At 45.0% G+C, this 16,566-nt stretch overlaps 1 protein-coding gene across 13 annotated transcripts in view; it reads left to right on the top strand.

The window, feature by feature from the left end:
• The window catches only part of LOC135915887 (protein arginine N-methyltransferase 7-like), a 143,401-nt gene that overhangs the window by 48,780 nt on the left and 78,055 nt on the right, over positions 1-16,566 (top strand). For all 13 annotated transcript variants that reach the window (XM_070528600.1, XM_070528599.1, XM_070528604.1 and 10 more), the window contains one exon: positions 8,871-8,979. In XM_070528600.1, coding sequence (XP_070384701.1) covers positions 8,871-8,979 — 109 coding nt within the window. The remainder of the gene's footprint in view (positions 1-8,870; positions 8,980-16,566) is intronic.

Here is a 16,566-nt window from a genome sequence, read left to right as displayed (position 1 = left end):
ATTAATCAAAGCCCCCTCCGCCGCTATTTTGATTATCTCGCCGCCTCGAACCGGCACTATCGCAGGTAGATCCGCTGGCAGCCGTAACCACCACCGCGGCAACGTTAGGCCTAGCTGCTTCTATGTTCGCTATTAAGCTTCTTGCAGTGCGGTGCCGTGTTTTTCATTGGAAGAATTCGCCGCTATCACCAAAGGCACCGACTCCGCTTTTGTAATCCCCGCGATTGGCTTTGAAGCTCGCAGAGCACAACGCGTTGCGTAATGCCAGTCTCCGAAAGTTAGCTTCGCCTCAGTCCAATAGTGTTAGGCGGTGAAGCATAACAAGCGTGGGAAGGGGGCAATTGTCACGGGAAACAGTATGTATTCCTTAATTACACATCCGTGCACCCCGTCTCCTGTCACAATACAAGCCCTGATATGCCTAATAAGCGTACTGGCAGGCCTTCAGAGCTTTTTCAGACGTGCCTGTGGTAATTTAGCCCTTAAAGGCAGTTAAAGACATGCATTAATTTTTTTCAGACTGCCCGTTTTTTTTTTTTTCAATTTTTTTTGTGGCCCCTCGGAAGTCCGAAAAATCAAATGTTGACTGTACAACTGACCAAGAGGATGCTTCAGATGATCCATGTGGTGAAAGCGTGGTAGAAGGAGGATGAGAATAGAAAGGACCGACGCACTGAGGAATTAACGGGAAAGAAGGGGGCCGCCGCCTTTTTGAAGGAGCTTGAGCTAAAAAAACTAAGTGTTGGCTGACGCTGAGACACAGGCGTCCCTTATTGAAACCAAAATAAATTGTTTAAGCAGTGAAACCCAACGCTGAGATGTTGTGTACGGGCTGAGAGTATGTCAGGACAGTTGAGGTTGACTTCCCAGCTGCTGAGAGAGAACCTTAGTTGTGACAAAGTTCAGGACCTCATACAGATGAGCTTGCTATCAGTTGATAGAAATAGCTGATATTAAAAAATATTTACTTATGTATGCATCTCCTTTTCATTTGTATTTGAAAATGTTCGACTCAATTTGGAATGGGCTTTACCATTTCTTTCGCTGTGCATTTTACTAACACCTTCCTTCTGTTTTCTTTTTAAATAATATAGATATTACTCCTTACTATTCAAACTGGATTAAGTCATTTTTTGTTTCACCATGCTTACTAGAGAGTGACAGCATGGGGCAACGCGGTGTCACCCTGTCTTGACATAAAACAAAGTTCTGGCTCATTCAGGGAATTTCGCAAAGGTGCGCAGGGAAAACCTGGAAAACTCAGGGAATGTGGAAATGTCAACTTGGTAGACACCCTGAAAACAACGCATTAGCAGCCATATGCCTCAGTGTGTTTGTTTCTAAGGATTGAAACTTGTTTCATTTAATACTGAGCCTATATAAAAAACAGTTGTGCACAATTGCGGTAAAAAAACATTGAACTATATCCAAGTGCGAACGAAGCCACTTCAAGAAGTCTCTAGCCTCCCCAGTGTTGACTGCTATGTATGGAACAGAGTCTAGATTCATCGCCCAGAAGTGCTATACGCGACTAGCCAATAGCGCAAAGCTGGAACTGGATGGACAGTCTGTTTCACACTTAGGGGAAAACTCGAAATGCATTGCATCGCGATGCAGCGAGCGTTGGAGTCGGGCGGCGGCAGCAGCTGCTTGCGCAGGCGCAGACGCAGACACTTGAGGGACGGAGTCGAGATTTGCGTTGTCTGCTACGGCAGCACACGCTGGCCGCATTGTCGGGAAGCGTGCTATTGTCAAGGGCAGTGCACCAATTTCTTTGTTACTGCGGGAACTGAGCCAATATCTTTTACTAAACATTGTGCGATGCCAAACTCTGAGCTTTCATTGGCAATAATGGAGTTCCACAAACTTCTTTTTGTAGCATACTTCGTTTCTTCTTTCGAAAAGCCGGGGTACTGAGTGCGTGCACGTATATTTTTTCACTGTGTGTGCTACCGTAACACACAGCGACAAGACGCACCAAGACGTGCGCTCAACATGCTAAGTCTTTATTTGACTTGAAAGGAAAACGAAGCACTCGACAATGATAACTATGGGGGTCAAACACGATGAAACAAATGGATACGAATAAAGGAATGTTTTAGGTTAAGACAATGAGCTGCAAGAGATTTTTCTCGGCAATCGTTCACTACACCAGACAGACCCTGCCCGCCAGCGGTGAATTGGACTTGTCAAGCTCCAAACTTCACTTAGTATCTCGCCATGTCCCCAGCGGCAGCGATGACAGCGCTCGTCCTGGTATGCAGTGAAGTGTAGAGTGACTTGGCCAGCGATGTGTTCATTCGCAGCTCGTCTCAGTCACTGACGATGGTGGCCCAAAGCCTATCCTCGGAACACTGATAGAGAGGATGGTGCGCCAGTGATACTTTCAATGAGCCCTAGCCATTTTAAATGATGTTGACTCCCGGGTATTGGGACAGCCACTCCAGGAGAGTGACGGCGTGCTCTTCGAGCAGTTCTTGCACAACACGAGCAGTGTGGATCGGCGCCCTATTGTGTTGGAATATATAGTCATCTTCCGGGAATGGGCTGTCAAGAACGTATGAAATCAGTACATCGTCTATGATTGCCCTGCACCATTCAGCGATGAACTTACCTTCAAGGCGTATCAGTGGGCGTCACACAACGCTTAGTAAAGAATTCCGCTCATTTCACGCAGTAACGATGAAATCCGCGCACTGCGACTGACAGTAACATGCTTCCCGACAATTTGGCCAGCGTGCGCCACCGTAGCAGACGATGCAGAACAAGACCCTGCCCCACGAGCACCTGTGCCTGCGCGAGCTGCTGCCGCCGCCTGACTCAAGCGTTTGCCGCATCGCGATGCATGCACTCCGAGTTTTCCCCTAAGCGTGAAACGGACTGTTAATCAGTCAAGTACTACTGATTGTCGCACGGAATGAGCAAACAACCAAATTTTGATACGTGCAAGAATAGGAATCTACTGCAACGCCTTCAGAAATATTTTACGCTGCTCCTTGCAGTAAAACACATCAACTTAAATTAAAGTATGCGTCACGCCAGTTTCGGCACGTATTGACTGCCCTCATAGCGGCAATGCCGGGAAGACATCGCTCAAAGTCGTCGCCCAGATAGGGCGCAATTTGTAGGCGACGAGCGTATGCGACAGCCATCTCCATTGTCACTTGTTGCTGTTGCACACAAGAATGCTTGCATGGGGTTTATACATTAATGTTGCCAAATGGGTGAGTGGCAACATTAAACGTAGTATACAGGTACTAAAACATTCCCACCGCAATTTAAGAGAAGTGTCTTGCATTAAGGGAGCTACGGATGATTACAAGTTACCCTCCTCCCTAGCAATGCTTTACCTCTCCAACTCGTTTGCCGAGCGACCGGGGCTGAATTCAATTGAATTCTAAGGTTTTACATGCCAATACAATGATTTTATTGTGAGGCACGTCGTAGTGAGGGACTCCAGATTAAGTATGACCACCAGGGGATCTTTAATATCAATGCACAGGACTTGGGCATTTTTGCATTTCGCCCCCATGGAAATATCGCTGGATTTGATCCTGCAACCTTGTGCTTATCAGCACAACACCGTAGTCGCTAAGCCACCATGGCGGGTGCAATCGGCGCTCCATGTCACTATGTGACGTCATGTCATCTACTTTTGGTGTTGTGGAGCCAGCATGCAAAGCCTCTCCAACCACTCCACCAGCCGCCTTGCCGTCACTACTTTTTGTCCCCACTCCCCCATCCCAATGCACTGAGCCGTGCTCCCTAGAGGGTTGCAGATAATAGCACCTCTTCCTCTTCACAATCTCTCTCTCTGTTTCCCCAGTGAGAGCTATCCAAGCAGCGTGCGTTGTGAGCATTCTGTCGCAGCACCAAGCATGTCTGGTGTTCAGGTAAACACAAGTGAGCTGGGCGTTTTGACACATGAGCGGAGGCATAAACGTAAGCATCCTGCACGGTGCAGCCACCTGATGGTGCGTAGCTCAACCAGCAAAATACAGAGCTAGTATTGCTGAAACCAAGTGCAAAACATCCACACTGAGACCCATACTGACCGCACAGCTCGCATCAGCACAGAGCACAATGTAACACCAGCATGTGGCAGTTGCTGTGTGCCGAGAGTGCTTGAGTGTAGTGAGAAATTGTTGTTGTGTATTCTCTTACTGTCACTCACTTTTATAGAAACAAATTCACCAACATTCAAGCTGTTACGAACATTTGAACACCATAAGGTTAGAAAAATTATCAATGATGCAATGTATGTAGCCAATCAGATAGCTCTCCCGACTGATATCATACTATGCAGATGGTGATGGGGCGGCTGAAAACTCTGGAGAGGTGCTGGTGCAATCGGTAGCGATGTACATTTCTAACACCTTATAATAAATTACACACATTATGCGGAGTGCTTAAATGTGTCACTTAATGATTGGAAGGACTTAACCCTAACAACTTGCTATGTTTGTAGAAAAATGTCAAAATGGTTTCACGGTCCCTTTAACAACCTAGCTACTTCTAACTAGGCAAGTTGTCACATTTCTCGTAGCTCCACTGGCCCAGGATCAGAGTCGCTCAATGCAACACCATTCCTGTTATGTTAAATGTTTTTATGGACAAGACAGAAAAGGAACTTCAGTAATTTTGTGCATTGCTCTTAACCCCAAGACAGTAATTACCTTTGTTTAGAATAAAATTGTACATTTCGTGGAAGAAAATTTTTAATTGGTGCTGAAATTCGCAATAAGTTTGCAACATTTTTGGTCATTTAAATGGGCACCAGTCTTCGTGTGCAAATATGTCTTGCTAGTATTTCTGTTACTCTGCTTCGTTTTTGTATTGCACACTTCAGTGATATTGTGAGCTATGGGCATTTTATGAGTACCGTCTAAGCTTCCTTGTCTTGACAGTATTGCATTATTGTAAGACCTTACATATTTTCAGAGTTCCACAAGTGAACTCTCAACTAAAGTGGCAACGGGGCCTTAAATATAGTAGTTCTTGCTCTTTAATGAGTTTGTATGTGTAGGACTGGCAAAGTGGTTACTTCATCTGAGTAAAACTATTCAATGACCATAAATAGACAGGCAAACGTCACAAGTGCAAGTTTCTTGGCGAGTGAGTGACAGAAAACTTTATTTCGAATCAGAACGATTCGCGTCTGGTGAGTTAGTGGGCTGTGGCACCTACCAAGGTTCTGACCAAGAGTTCTTGCCTCTCGGCAAACCATTTCTACTATTTGACATAATTTTATTTATTTATTTCACAATAACCCTAAAGGCCCTATAGGGAGGGTATTACATAGGGTAAATGTTACATAGGTGAGGTGAACAGTGCGTAAAAGTAATTACAATGGAAAAACAAAACTGGGAAAAAATTAATTACAGTGCATCAACGTACAAACACAAAAAATAATGATAGTTATCAGTACAGCAACTCTAAATGATTTGTACAAAATGTGACACTGTTGTGGAAGCTTTGGTTAACGGCGCATTAAAAAAAGAAAAAAAAATGTTTACAAATCAGAGAGTCAGACGTGATATATTATGTATTCATGGTACTGCGTAGAGCGTCTGTAAATTTTGAGGCATTTGTTTCGGTGACAATGTGTGATGGCAGATTATTCCATTCTTTCGCGGTGCGAGGTATAAATGACTGACCAAATGCGAGGGAATGACACATTATGCTTTTTACTTTGCAAGAATGATCCCGACGCGGAAAGATGGCTGAGGGTTCACACATGAAATCGTTATGAAGAGATACGTGATAGTAAAGCTTATGGAATAGTGTTAAACGAGATACATTACGGCGAAGTGACAAGGCTTCAAGCTCGGCGCAATTTTTTAATGCTGTTACACTGGTTTCTCGTGAATAAGATGAAGCATACAGCACGGTTCTGCAGGGCTTCTAAGTCGGTTATTAGGTATGCCTGATGGGGATCCCATATGGCTGACGCGTACTCTATTTTAGGGCGTATTAGTGTTGTGTATGCCAATTTGCGTAAGTGTACGGGAGCATGTTTGAGGTTATGTTTAAGGAAACCAAGGGAACGGTTTGCAGAAGCGAGGATATGGTTAATGTGATTATTCCATGTCAAGTTAGGGGTTAAGTGTACGCCAAGATATTAGTAGCTGGAAACTTGATCAACAAGGCTGTTGTTTAAGATGTAAGATGTTGATGTTCGGGGCACCTGATTAGTAAGAGACATGAATTTAGTTTTTGTAAGATTTAGAGGCATTAGCCAAGTTGAACACCATACGTTTATTGCGTTTAGGTCAGATTGTAGAATGTCGTGATCATAGTTAGAGTGAATATTATGATATATGACGCAATCATCAGCAAATAGTCTGATATTGGATTTGATGCCGTCTGGTAGATCATTAATATAAATTAGAAAAAGTAGTGGCCCAAGTACACTTCCCTGTGGTACACCAGATGTTACGGGGACTAGAGATGAGTTGTGATTGTTAACCGATGTAAATTGCATCCTGTTAGAAAGTCTTTTATCCATGTGACAACAGTAGAGTCAATGTTCAGCTGTGTAAGTTTGTGAATAAGTCGACGATGAGGGACACGGTCGAATGCTTTTGAATAATCTAGGAAAACGGCATCTACTTGAAATCCGGTGTCTATTGATGAATGTATGTCGTGAATAAAACCAGCGAGCTGAGTGTCACATGAATAGCCTCTGCGAAAACCGTGCTGTTGCTTAAATATGAGGTTATGTTCTTCAAGGTAGTTAATGACCTGGGAATGTATAATATGTTCGATTAATTTACAAATGTTACTTGTTAAAGAAATTGGTCGATAGTTAAGCGGTGAAGAACGATCCCCAGACTTAAAAAATGGCACTACCTTAGCCACCTTCCAATCGTGAGGGATAACGCCTGTTGATAGTGATTGTGAAAATAAGGAGGACAGTATTGGGAAGATGCTTGGGGCAATATTTTTTAGAATTGTTTTATTTAAGCCAGTGTTATCAGCGGAAGATGAAATCTTAAGATTAGTGAGGAGAGAATAAATTCCAGGATCGGTAATTATTATTTCCGGCATAAACGAATCAGTGCGAGTCATGGTGGCTAATGGTTCCAAACATTCGCGCGTAAATACCGATGAAAAAGTTTCGTTCAGTAGTTGGGAACAATCAGTGTCAGTTATCGCTGCGCCGTCATGATCAGTAAGGACGATGTCAGAATTATGCTTGGGATTAATGACACGCCAAAAGCACCGAGGGTTAGTTGTTAACATGGATGACAGGTTCCGTTTATAGAATTGTCTGCGCGTGGCTTTGAGTAAACTTTGGTATTCTTCGTCACATGCCTTGTACTGACGCCAGGATTTAGATAATCTATTTCTGTCAGCTTGCCTGAATAATCTTTTTTTCTTGTTATTTAGGCGACGAAGGTTCAGCGAAAACCAAGGAGCAGTGTTATCGGATTTTATGGTAATGACCGGGATGTATTTATCTATGAGATTAGTGAGTGCATTTTTAAGTAGTAACCAGTTTTCTTCTACTGCCCGCGACAAGTAATCTCTCGGAAAGTCGATAGAAAAAAGCAATAGTTCATTATTAATACGATCAAAGTTAGCTCTTTTGTAGCACCTAATCTGCTTGCTGATAATTTGCCTTTTGATAGGTCAAGGAACAAAGCGACCAGTTAAAACATCATGATCGGATAGACCAGTAATATGAGTTATTTCAGGACATATATCTTGATTGTTCGTTAAGATCAAATCAAGAATATTAGAAGAGTGTGCAGAACATCGTGTCGGGCTTGAAATTAATTGGGTTAGGCTGAAGTCTAGACAACACTGGAGGAACGCATGCGACTTTGACTGTGTGCTACAAGTTGATTGTGTGGACCATGCTATGTCTGGGAAATTAAAACCACCAAAAATGATTACATTAGAGTGTGGAAACCGATGAGTAAGTTCAGTAAAAATGCGATGAAATTCTGCTGTGAACCCATGAGTGAGGTCCGGTGGGCAATAAAAGACACCAATAATTACGTTACTTGATCTGAATTTAAAACAAGTTACTACGCATTCAAGGAAAGTGCTAATAACCACAGGCACTACGATATACTGTCTGTTTATTGCAAGGAGGACACCACCACCTCGACGATTTTTCCTATCGCAACGAAAGATATTAAAATCAGCTTCACAAACGAATATGTTTTCATTATAGGAGTAGCATCGTTCAACCAAGTTTCAGTTAATGCTATTACTGTTGCCGACGTTGAGTCAATTAGTGAAGATAGTGCGACATTTTTAGACATAACGCTTCTAATGTTAGTGTATAAAAAGCAGCAACCGTCCTCAGTATTAATCGTACTATTTGTTAATGTTTGTGGTGTTTGTGGAACCTTAGGTGAAGTTGAAAGGTTGGCGCCATGTCAAACTGGAGACACAACCGGGGAAACGAGCTTCGCACAATTTGCTTGAGTGTCCCATATGTACACTTCCTTGTTAATTTTTAGTTTGTTAAAGACAAGGCTTACACGGTCTTTTTCTTTCTTTATGGTTTTAGAGAACTGCCAAAGTTTACGTCTTTTATCGCGAACCGCCTCAGAGTAATCACGAGAAATGCCAAAGTTAGTATCTAGTTAGTAACATTTGCATTAACATCTAAACTTTTTTACAGAAAGGCGTTTGTCATCAATGCTTGAAATTAGGCTAGTTGGTGAAGTTTCATCATGTACTAGCATAAGGAAGCGGCTCTGACAAGAATGAGCCTGAAGAAACAAGATGAACATGTTGTGCCTCACTCGTTCAGTCTCATGCCTTCAGGTTTGCCACTGTCTGTGTTGTCTCCTGAAGTTTGCCAATTTTGTGTTTTTTTACTCTTTCTCTCTCCCTCCCATTAACAAAAGGCATTTCAGCTTGTTGCAAAGTATGCAGAGGAAGTTATGGAAGACAACGGCCTCAAAAAAAAAATACATCTCATTCCAAAGGCCTCTACAGAGTTGGAAGTTGGACCAGGTAGGAAAGCGTTGTCTTTATGCAGTTCTCTCCTGTCTCTTTTTTAAAGAGGGCTTGCTGTACAGTTATCTGAGTTGTGCATCATATTATAGTTTTTGTGATTGCCTTATCAGTTGCATTTTCTGTTATGTACCCTCAGTTATTTTTAACCTGTTCATTGAATGATTTAAACATAACCAATTGTGTTTATCAGCTCCAAAAGCAGGAGGCCTATGATGCTTTTATTGTGGAATGTAAAAAGAAAGGAACAGAGGAAGTAAATGGGGAAGCAGGATCGTCAACCTATCTTAAGCCTACTGCAGATTCCAATTACCCATTACTTGCATAAACTAAACTCACTCTACACCTGCAAATGTTCTAGTGCCATCTTTCCATCTAATTTTTTGCTGCCTTTGACTGTATGTTCCTTTCCATAGCACACATTCTGTTACTCTAATGGCCAGCTTGTCTGTTCTATGCCATGACCTGCGAAGATTCATTTCTTGCGCTTTAATCTCAACTAGAATATTGCCTATCTGCCCCTGCAGGGGCGTCTGCATCAGCGGGCGTTTGGTGTGTTGTGACACCATGTACCCGAGCACATGAGGGTTGGACCCTCCTGCGTTTAACCATGCGTGGCTTAGCTGTGTCCGGGGAAAAGGGGATCCTGGGGGTTGAGCTGATACTGGGTGTTCGGACCTTTAACCCTTTCGCTGTCGGACCTTTATGGCCGTGACGCACCCCCAGTGTTGGCTTGGTTTCAGGGAACGAGCATAACAGGGAATGAACATAGCAATTTATTTTTGATTATGCTTGGTGTGCAAATAACATAGTCAATGCAATATGCACATTTCAGTGTCCTGCAGCTGCTATTAGTAAACATCATCATCAGCCTGACTATAACATCCGTTCAACATCCTAATCTGACGATGCGGAACTCACCTATTCCTCGCATGAGACTGTCTGAGTCCGAATCCGAGCTCGGCTCGTATTCTGAATCGGAATTGAGCCATTGCTCCAATGAGCAGACGAAGGTCCCGCGCGCTCAGTCACCCGAAAGTAACCGCGCGTAGGGAGGATGCGCTTTCAGTTGCCCGCACAACGGAGAGAAATGGGGTGTTGCGTGATCAAGAAGACAAAGGGAGATGGAAAAAGGCTAAAACAAAGTTCGAGGGGCTTTACGTTTACTGCTGCAAGTCAGAAGCGAGGGTGCGGCGAGAGAGCGAAAGCAGCAATCGAGTCACTCTTTTCGAAGAGAAAACGGCGCGTGCCCCTGAACTTGACGTGCCATAGCAGACACCCACCAACAGAAGAAAAATAAAAACCTTCAAACCAGCGGAGATGGCAGAACAACCCTTGAACCCATAACCACAGGTGCGCGACGCATGAACCAGCGAACGCAGAGCCACTGTGCCACTCAGCAAAGAGAGAGGGGCGAGTGGCAGTCGCACCATACTCTTCAATACTTGTACTAACACAGGTCGGGGCGAAAATACGAACTTGTAGAAAGAGTCAACAGATGGCGTGGCCAGTCCAGGAGTGCCAGCTTTGTGCTCAGGCGCGAAATTTTTAACGCCCGATAGAGAACGTACCGGTACGTCAGTGACACTGTGGGGGGGAAGCGTGAAGACGTACTGGTACATCTGTGACAGCGAAAGGGCTAAGGCCCCCCGGCGGAGGCAACACACCTCTTTGGTCTCTGCTTCAAGTAGACGGCACCCCCGGATTGACCCACCTGGGGGAAATCGGCAGTCACCTTTTCCTGTCTATCTCTCCTCATATCTTCGTCTTTCTCTCTCACTTTCTGGCCTTTCCTATCTTCTTCTCTCTTCCATTTACTTCCTTTCTCCTTGGTGGCAAGGGTTAACCTTGTGTGGCTATCCTATCTAGGGTACACCATATTTGGTTATAGTGACGGCGTACGACTGGTGTCGTGCAGACTTGTACGCAAGCTCTGCCACATCCCCTCGTTGGGCTCCGTGGTGGGCACTGTTGCTGAATTTTTATGTATTTTCCTGCAAACTTCTTTCCCCTCACTTCCTGATCGCCCTCAGAAACTGCGCACCGAATATGTCTTCCAGTTTTTTGGATGCCAAATCCACAACTTCCCTCACTTCCACGTTATTCACTCTGAAAAGTCTGACAAACCTGTGTGAACCATTTCACCATGGTTTTTGGTCCAGGTTACAAGGCATCGAGGATGGCAAGCGGTGACCTCCTCTTGGAACTCCGCGATCAGAAGCAATATGAGAAACTACCGAAACTAGTGTCATTTGGGAGACCCACATAACAGTAACTCCGCACCATACAATGAACACCAGTTGCAGTGTTGTGTCGGACGATGATTTGCTTGAGCTGTCTGAAGCGGAACTCCTGGAGGGCTTCAGTGAGCAAAATGGGATCAATGTCAGAGAGGGTGCAGGGTGGATTAAGGCAGGAAGAATGAAGAGGAGGCAGGATAGCAAAGAGATTCAGACGAAGCACCTAATAATCACCTTTGGTTCAAGTATCCTGTCCGAGTCAATCGAGGCAGGGTACATCAAGCTCCGTGTTAGGCCATATGTGCCGAATCCCCTACGATGTTTCAAATGTCAGCGTTTCGGCCTCAGTTCGCAGAGCTGCTGAGTCCGCCAAACGTGCGAAATGCAGTGCCCATGAACATACGTCTGCAGCTTGCGAGAACTGCATTTGTAAACTGTGATGGGGAGCACGCTGCGTACTCACAGTCGTGCCCGTCATGGAAGAAAGAAAAATGAATTGTCGCGATCAAAGTCAAAGAAAATATATCTTTCAAGGAGACGCGTAGGTGGGTGTCATACCTGCCTGAGAGCAGCTTTGCCAATGTGGCGCGCCAGGGGGCAGCGCCACAACGGCCTCTGGCGGCTGTCCGGCCCACATGCAGTGAGCCGGCGGTGACGTCATCCGGCCCCCAGGCGGCTGCAGCTAGCGCTGCTCCACCACCCCAGAAGGGGCCATCTACCTCCGGGCAGGTGGCCTCAAAGGTCTCGGGAGAGTGCGTGTTCAGCGCCTCGCAAGAGGCAATGGACACAACAACCATCCACACGGCACCACCAGCACCTAAGGAGCGGCGAGCCCCACACGACCACTCCAAAAAAGACAAAACTCTCATCACTGCGCCCGTAAAGAGCCCTGTGACCTAACCTTTCCTTTCCAGAACGCACAGCATCAAACTCTGTCAAAATGGATACACAAATTATGCAATGGAATGTGAGAGGTCTCCACAATCTTGATGACATAACCAAACTCTTACACAGACTTAATCCAAATGTACTGTGTGTTCAAGAAACGCACTTAAAAGCTACACAGACAAATTTTCTCCGGTCATACACTATTTTTCGTAAAGATCGTGACGAGGTTAACACCTCATCCGGTGGTGTAGCCATAATTGTCAATAAAACTGTTGCATGCCAACACTTGCCCCTTCGGATATCCCACGAGGCAGTTGCAGTTCGAGCAATTCTTTTTAATAAATTGGTAGCCATCTGCTTTATCTACATACCTCCAAACTATCACCTGAGCAAAACAGAATTCTACGAACTTCTTAACCAACTTCCTGAGCCATTTCTTATTGTCGGGGCTTTAATAGCTCATAACAGTCTCTGGGGAGATTCCAGGACTTTTCGAGGGGTCGACTGATCCAATTCTTTCTTGTTACGTCTGGTGTGTGCCTATTTAATAGGAAAAAACCCATCTACTATAATATTGTGCATAATTCATACTCCTCGATAGATTTAGCACTTGGATCTTCCATACTTTTTTCTTACTTAGAATGGAATGTTATAGAAAATCCATTTGGGAGTGACCACTTTCCGATAACTTTAAACTTACTAACACGACACGACATTCGTCTACAGGTACCTCACTGGAAACTTGACTCTGCTGATTGGAAGCGTTTTAAGGAATGTACTTACTTATCGCAAGATTTTATACGCAATTTTAGCATAGATAATGCTGTAGCATATTTTACCGCTTTTATTATTGATGCAGCTGAAAAGTTCATTCCACAAGCAAACAGTCAGTCATCTAAGAAACACGTTCCTTGGTGGAATGAAGACTGCAGAGATGCACGAAAAAGACAAAATAAGGCATGGGGCAGATTGCGCCAATATCCTACGGCGGAAAATTGCATTGCATTTAAACATATCAAGTCACAAGGATGGCACACGAGACAGCAGGTTAAAAGAGCAAGCTGGGAAAGGTTTTTCTCAGGCATCAATTCCTATACCCAGGAGGCCTATGGAATAGGCTGAGAAGGCGAAAAGTCCAGCAGATCAACCCATTACCCCTGATTGATGAGCGAGGAAATATCTTGGAAAACCAGGCCGATGCCCTTGGCTTACATTTTGTGCGTGTATCAAGCTCCATAAACTGAACATTCCTTAAATATAAGCAGATAGCAGAACTTAAGTCAATAAACCGTAAATGCAGACCAAGTCTACCGTACAACTGTCCTTTTAATATTGCCGAGCTTAGAGCTGCGTTGAGCTCGTGTATGAGGTCTGTACCGGGAGTTGAAAAAATCATGTATGACATGATTAAAAACCTACACACTGATACACAGATGACACTTCTGGCACTTTTTAATTCTGTTTGGGCTGCTGGATACCTCCCATCCTCATGGAAAGAACCTATCGTGGTACCGGTCTTGACACAAGGCAAGGACCCATCCAATGTTTCAAGTTCACAATGTTTCAAGTTCACAATGTTTCAAGTTCAAGTGAACGTCACGTCAATGACGTGACGTTCATAACGGGATACGCAATGTGGATGCTGGCGCATAGGGTTAGCATCACCAATGTTGATTCAGTGAGTCACAACTGATGTTTGGCCTAGAGGGAGACTGTCAGAATCAAAGATGTCACGATAGGATGCTAGAATGTGGTAGAGGTCTTGAGCTTGCACCTGGGTCAGATCGGGAGCGATCATTATGTTAATTTCGTCAAGAGATAATAAACATTTTTAGTGGGTGAATGCAACTTAGGAGAGGCGTCTTCATTCCAGAATGCCTTGAGCTCGGGCTGCATCCTGGGTCCCCGCAATTAGACGTTTCTGATCTTTGATCGAGGTCAGAGCTGGCCAAGGCTCTCTCCCATCGTCAAGAGATGAAGGAGCGAAGTTGGCGGAGCAAAAAAGCGGTGAAACATCTGTATCCAAAGCGGCAATCTTGCAGGTATCAAGCAAGGAAATGGTGGCCAGCAACATGCCTTGCGAGGTAACCTTAGTCGACAGGCTGACATTATGAAGGGTTACAAGCACTGTATTGTCGGCAATGGAAACAATGGTGTGACCAAGGGCGACATCGGGGGCTAACAGAATGTTGGTTATTGGAGACAAGACGCAGTCACCATCGGGAATATTGTGAAGACTTTAAAGTATCATATGTAGCAGCTTGAGGCAGCAAGCGAACGTGATGGCAAGAGCATAAGCATGGTGGCATGTCAGCTGGAATATGCGGAACATGGGGCCACTCAAGCTGAAGAGCACTGGTCGCACAGTCAATTAGGGCATAATGACTGGACAAAAAATCTAAGCCGAGGATTAGGTCATGGGGGCACTTCTCAATGACAGCAAATTGGACTGAAGTGGGATGACCAGCAATGCAGATGCGGGCGGTGCACACGCCAAGAACGGCAGGAGTCCCTCCATCAGTGACGCGGAAGATGCGAAAGGTGGCAGGTGTGAACACTTTATGAAGCCGACGGTGACGATCTGCACTCGTCACAGAGATGTGCGCCATAGTGTCGATGAGCACAGAAATAGTGGCACCATCAACATCATCTAACAAGCTTCGTCTCATTGGCAGCATCAAAAGAGGATTTGTGGTGGGAGTCGTCAAGCAGCGTTGCCTCCAGATGCTGCACTGCTTAGTTTTCCTGATAAGCACATGCAGGGCTAAAGGGGGACGATGAGCAGCGAGCATGACTGATAAGCATGCGGTGACAGGGAGAGACTATTTATCCTTGTGGGAAGCAGTTGCTGTTCGAATGGCAGTAAGGGGTAGACAGTGTTCGAGGCGGCGAGGACCAGTGAGTGGCGCAGTAACGGGCAACGTAGCCAATAGGGTGACAAGTAAAGCCTACCGGTCAATCGTCGCGGGGTTCTCCACGTAGCAGGGTTGCGAGATCACATAGCGAATAGCTGCTCTCGATAGTATGAGGGCAAACGCCGTGAAGTTTGTGTTGGGCTGTCCACGGTGCACACAGAATGAATGCCTATGTTGGCGAGCTCCTGCCGTACAATGGCTTGGATGAGTGGAGTCGTAATCGAGCTTGAGTCACCAGCGTGAACTGGGGCAGGGGTCATGGTCTCAAGTTCGCAGCGTACAGTCCGTGTCAGCTGATGTGGTGGAACTGACAGCTTTGCTGTCGTGTGGTCTTCGCAAGAGGACGTTGCCACAATGTTGGGAAGGCAGGCAAACGCATGGCCAATGCGCTGGCTTTTAGCTTGCTCTAAGTGCTGGCACTCCTTTGTAATAGCGTCGATCGATTGAGAGAAATTATTGCACATTATAATGCTGAAGGCGTTGTTGGCGATCCCTTTCAAGATATGCCCAACCTTGTCATCTTCCAGCAGCTCTGTATCAACCTTTCGACATAGTGATAACACGTCTTCAAAGTACGAGACATAAGATTCTGTAGTCGTCTGTGCACGTGATGCAAGCATCTTTTTCGTGGCGACCTTGCATAAAAATATTTATTTTTGGACCTTCTTATATTTGGATGTATGCTTAGATTTGAGTAAAGGTGCTATTATAAGCAATAATAGCACAATGAAGTACACTTCATTAAAGGGGCCCTGAACCATTTTTTTATCAATGTGTAGAAATGCATTTGAAGTTAAAATAAGCTATTTCAGAAATACTTTGCACCAAAAAGTACTTCAATGCGTTCAGCAGAAGCGGAGTTATTCGCAATCAAACATGTTCTATGCGGTGCTTCTGCTCCTTCTTGAATGCCTTGCACTGCAAAGGCTATGCAGAACGGAGCATGACCATAACGCTCTGCCTACTGAACGTCACCATGGTGCACAGTTCAAATTTGAATTGGGATGTTAAGATAGATGCAACTACTTCTGGTTTTGGTGCCTACTACACACCAAATGTAAGCCAAACACGGTTGTCCTCAGTGAGCCACAGTGCCCTCAGCCAGTGGACTCATCACGGCACCCTGTGGTGGCCACGCTTTCTACGCTGCATAGCAGACCGCAGCTACACACAACTGTAATGTGTATGCGCAGTGTTTGCTTTGTACATGACAGGGCTTGAGTGCATGCTCGTACTCATTTGCGACAGTCTGATCGTACTACGTGGTGCAGACTGGCTTTGTCCTTCACCAGCTCTACCAACGCATAGTAGCCACATCCAACTTGCGCATTTTGAAGTGCTGTCAATAACCTGCCAATGCGTCAAATCAGGAGCAACCCAACTGAGCACATGCTGGCAAGCGTGCGTGTGGTCTGACCTTAAGTTTCACATGGTTCAAGGCTAGTTGAGCATCAAACCTAGTCGAACTTAGCGAGATCCAACGGCTACGATAAGCAGTTTGGTCAAAGTTTAATTGCTATGCAGCTTGCCACGGTTGAGCATGA

This window comes from Dermacentor albipictus, unplaced genomic scaffold (assembly GCF_038994185.2).
Source record: "Dermacentor albipictus isolate Rhodes 1998 colony unplaced genomic scaffold, USDA_Dalb.pri_finalv2 scaffold_13, whole genome shotgun sequence".
Taxonomy (NCBI): Eukaryota; Metazoa; Arthropoda; class Arachnida; order Ixodida; family Ixodidae; genus Dermacentor; species Dermacentor albipictus.
This window is presented reverse-complemented; position numbering and strand designations above follow the sequence as displayed.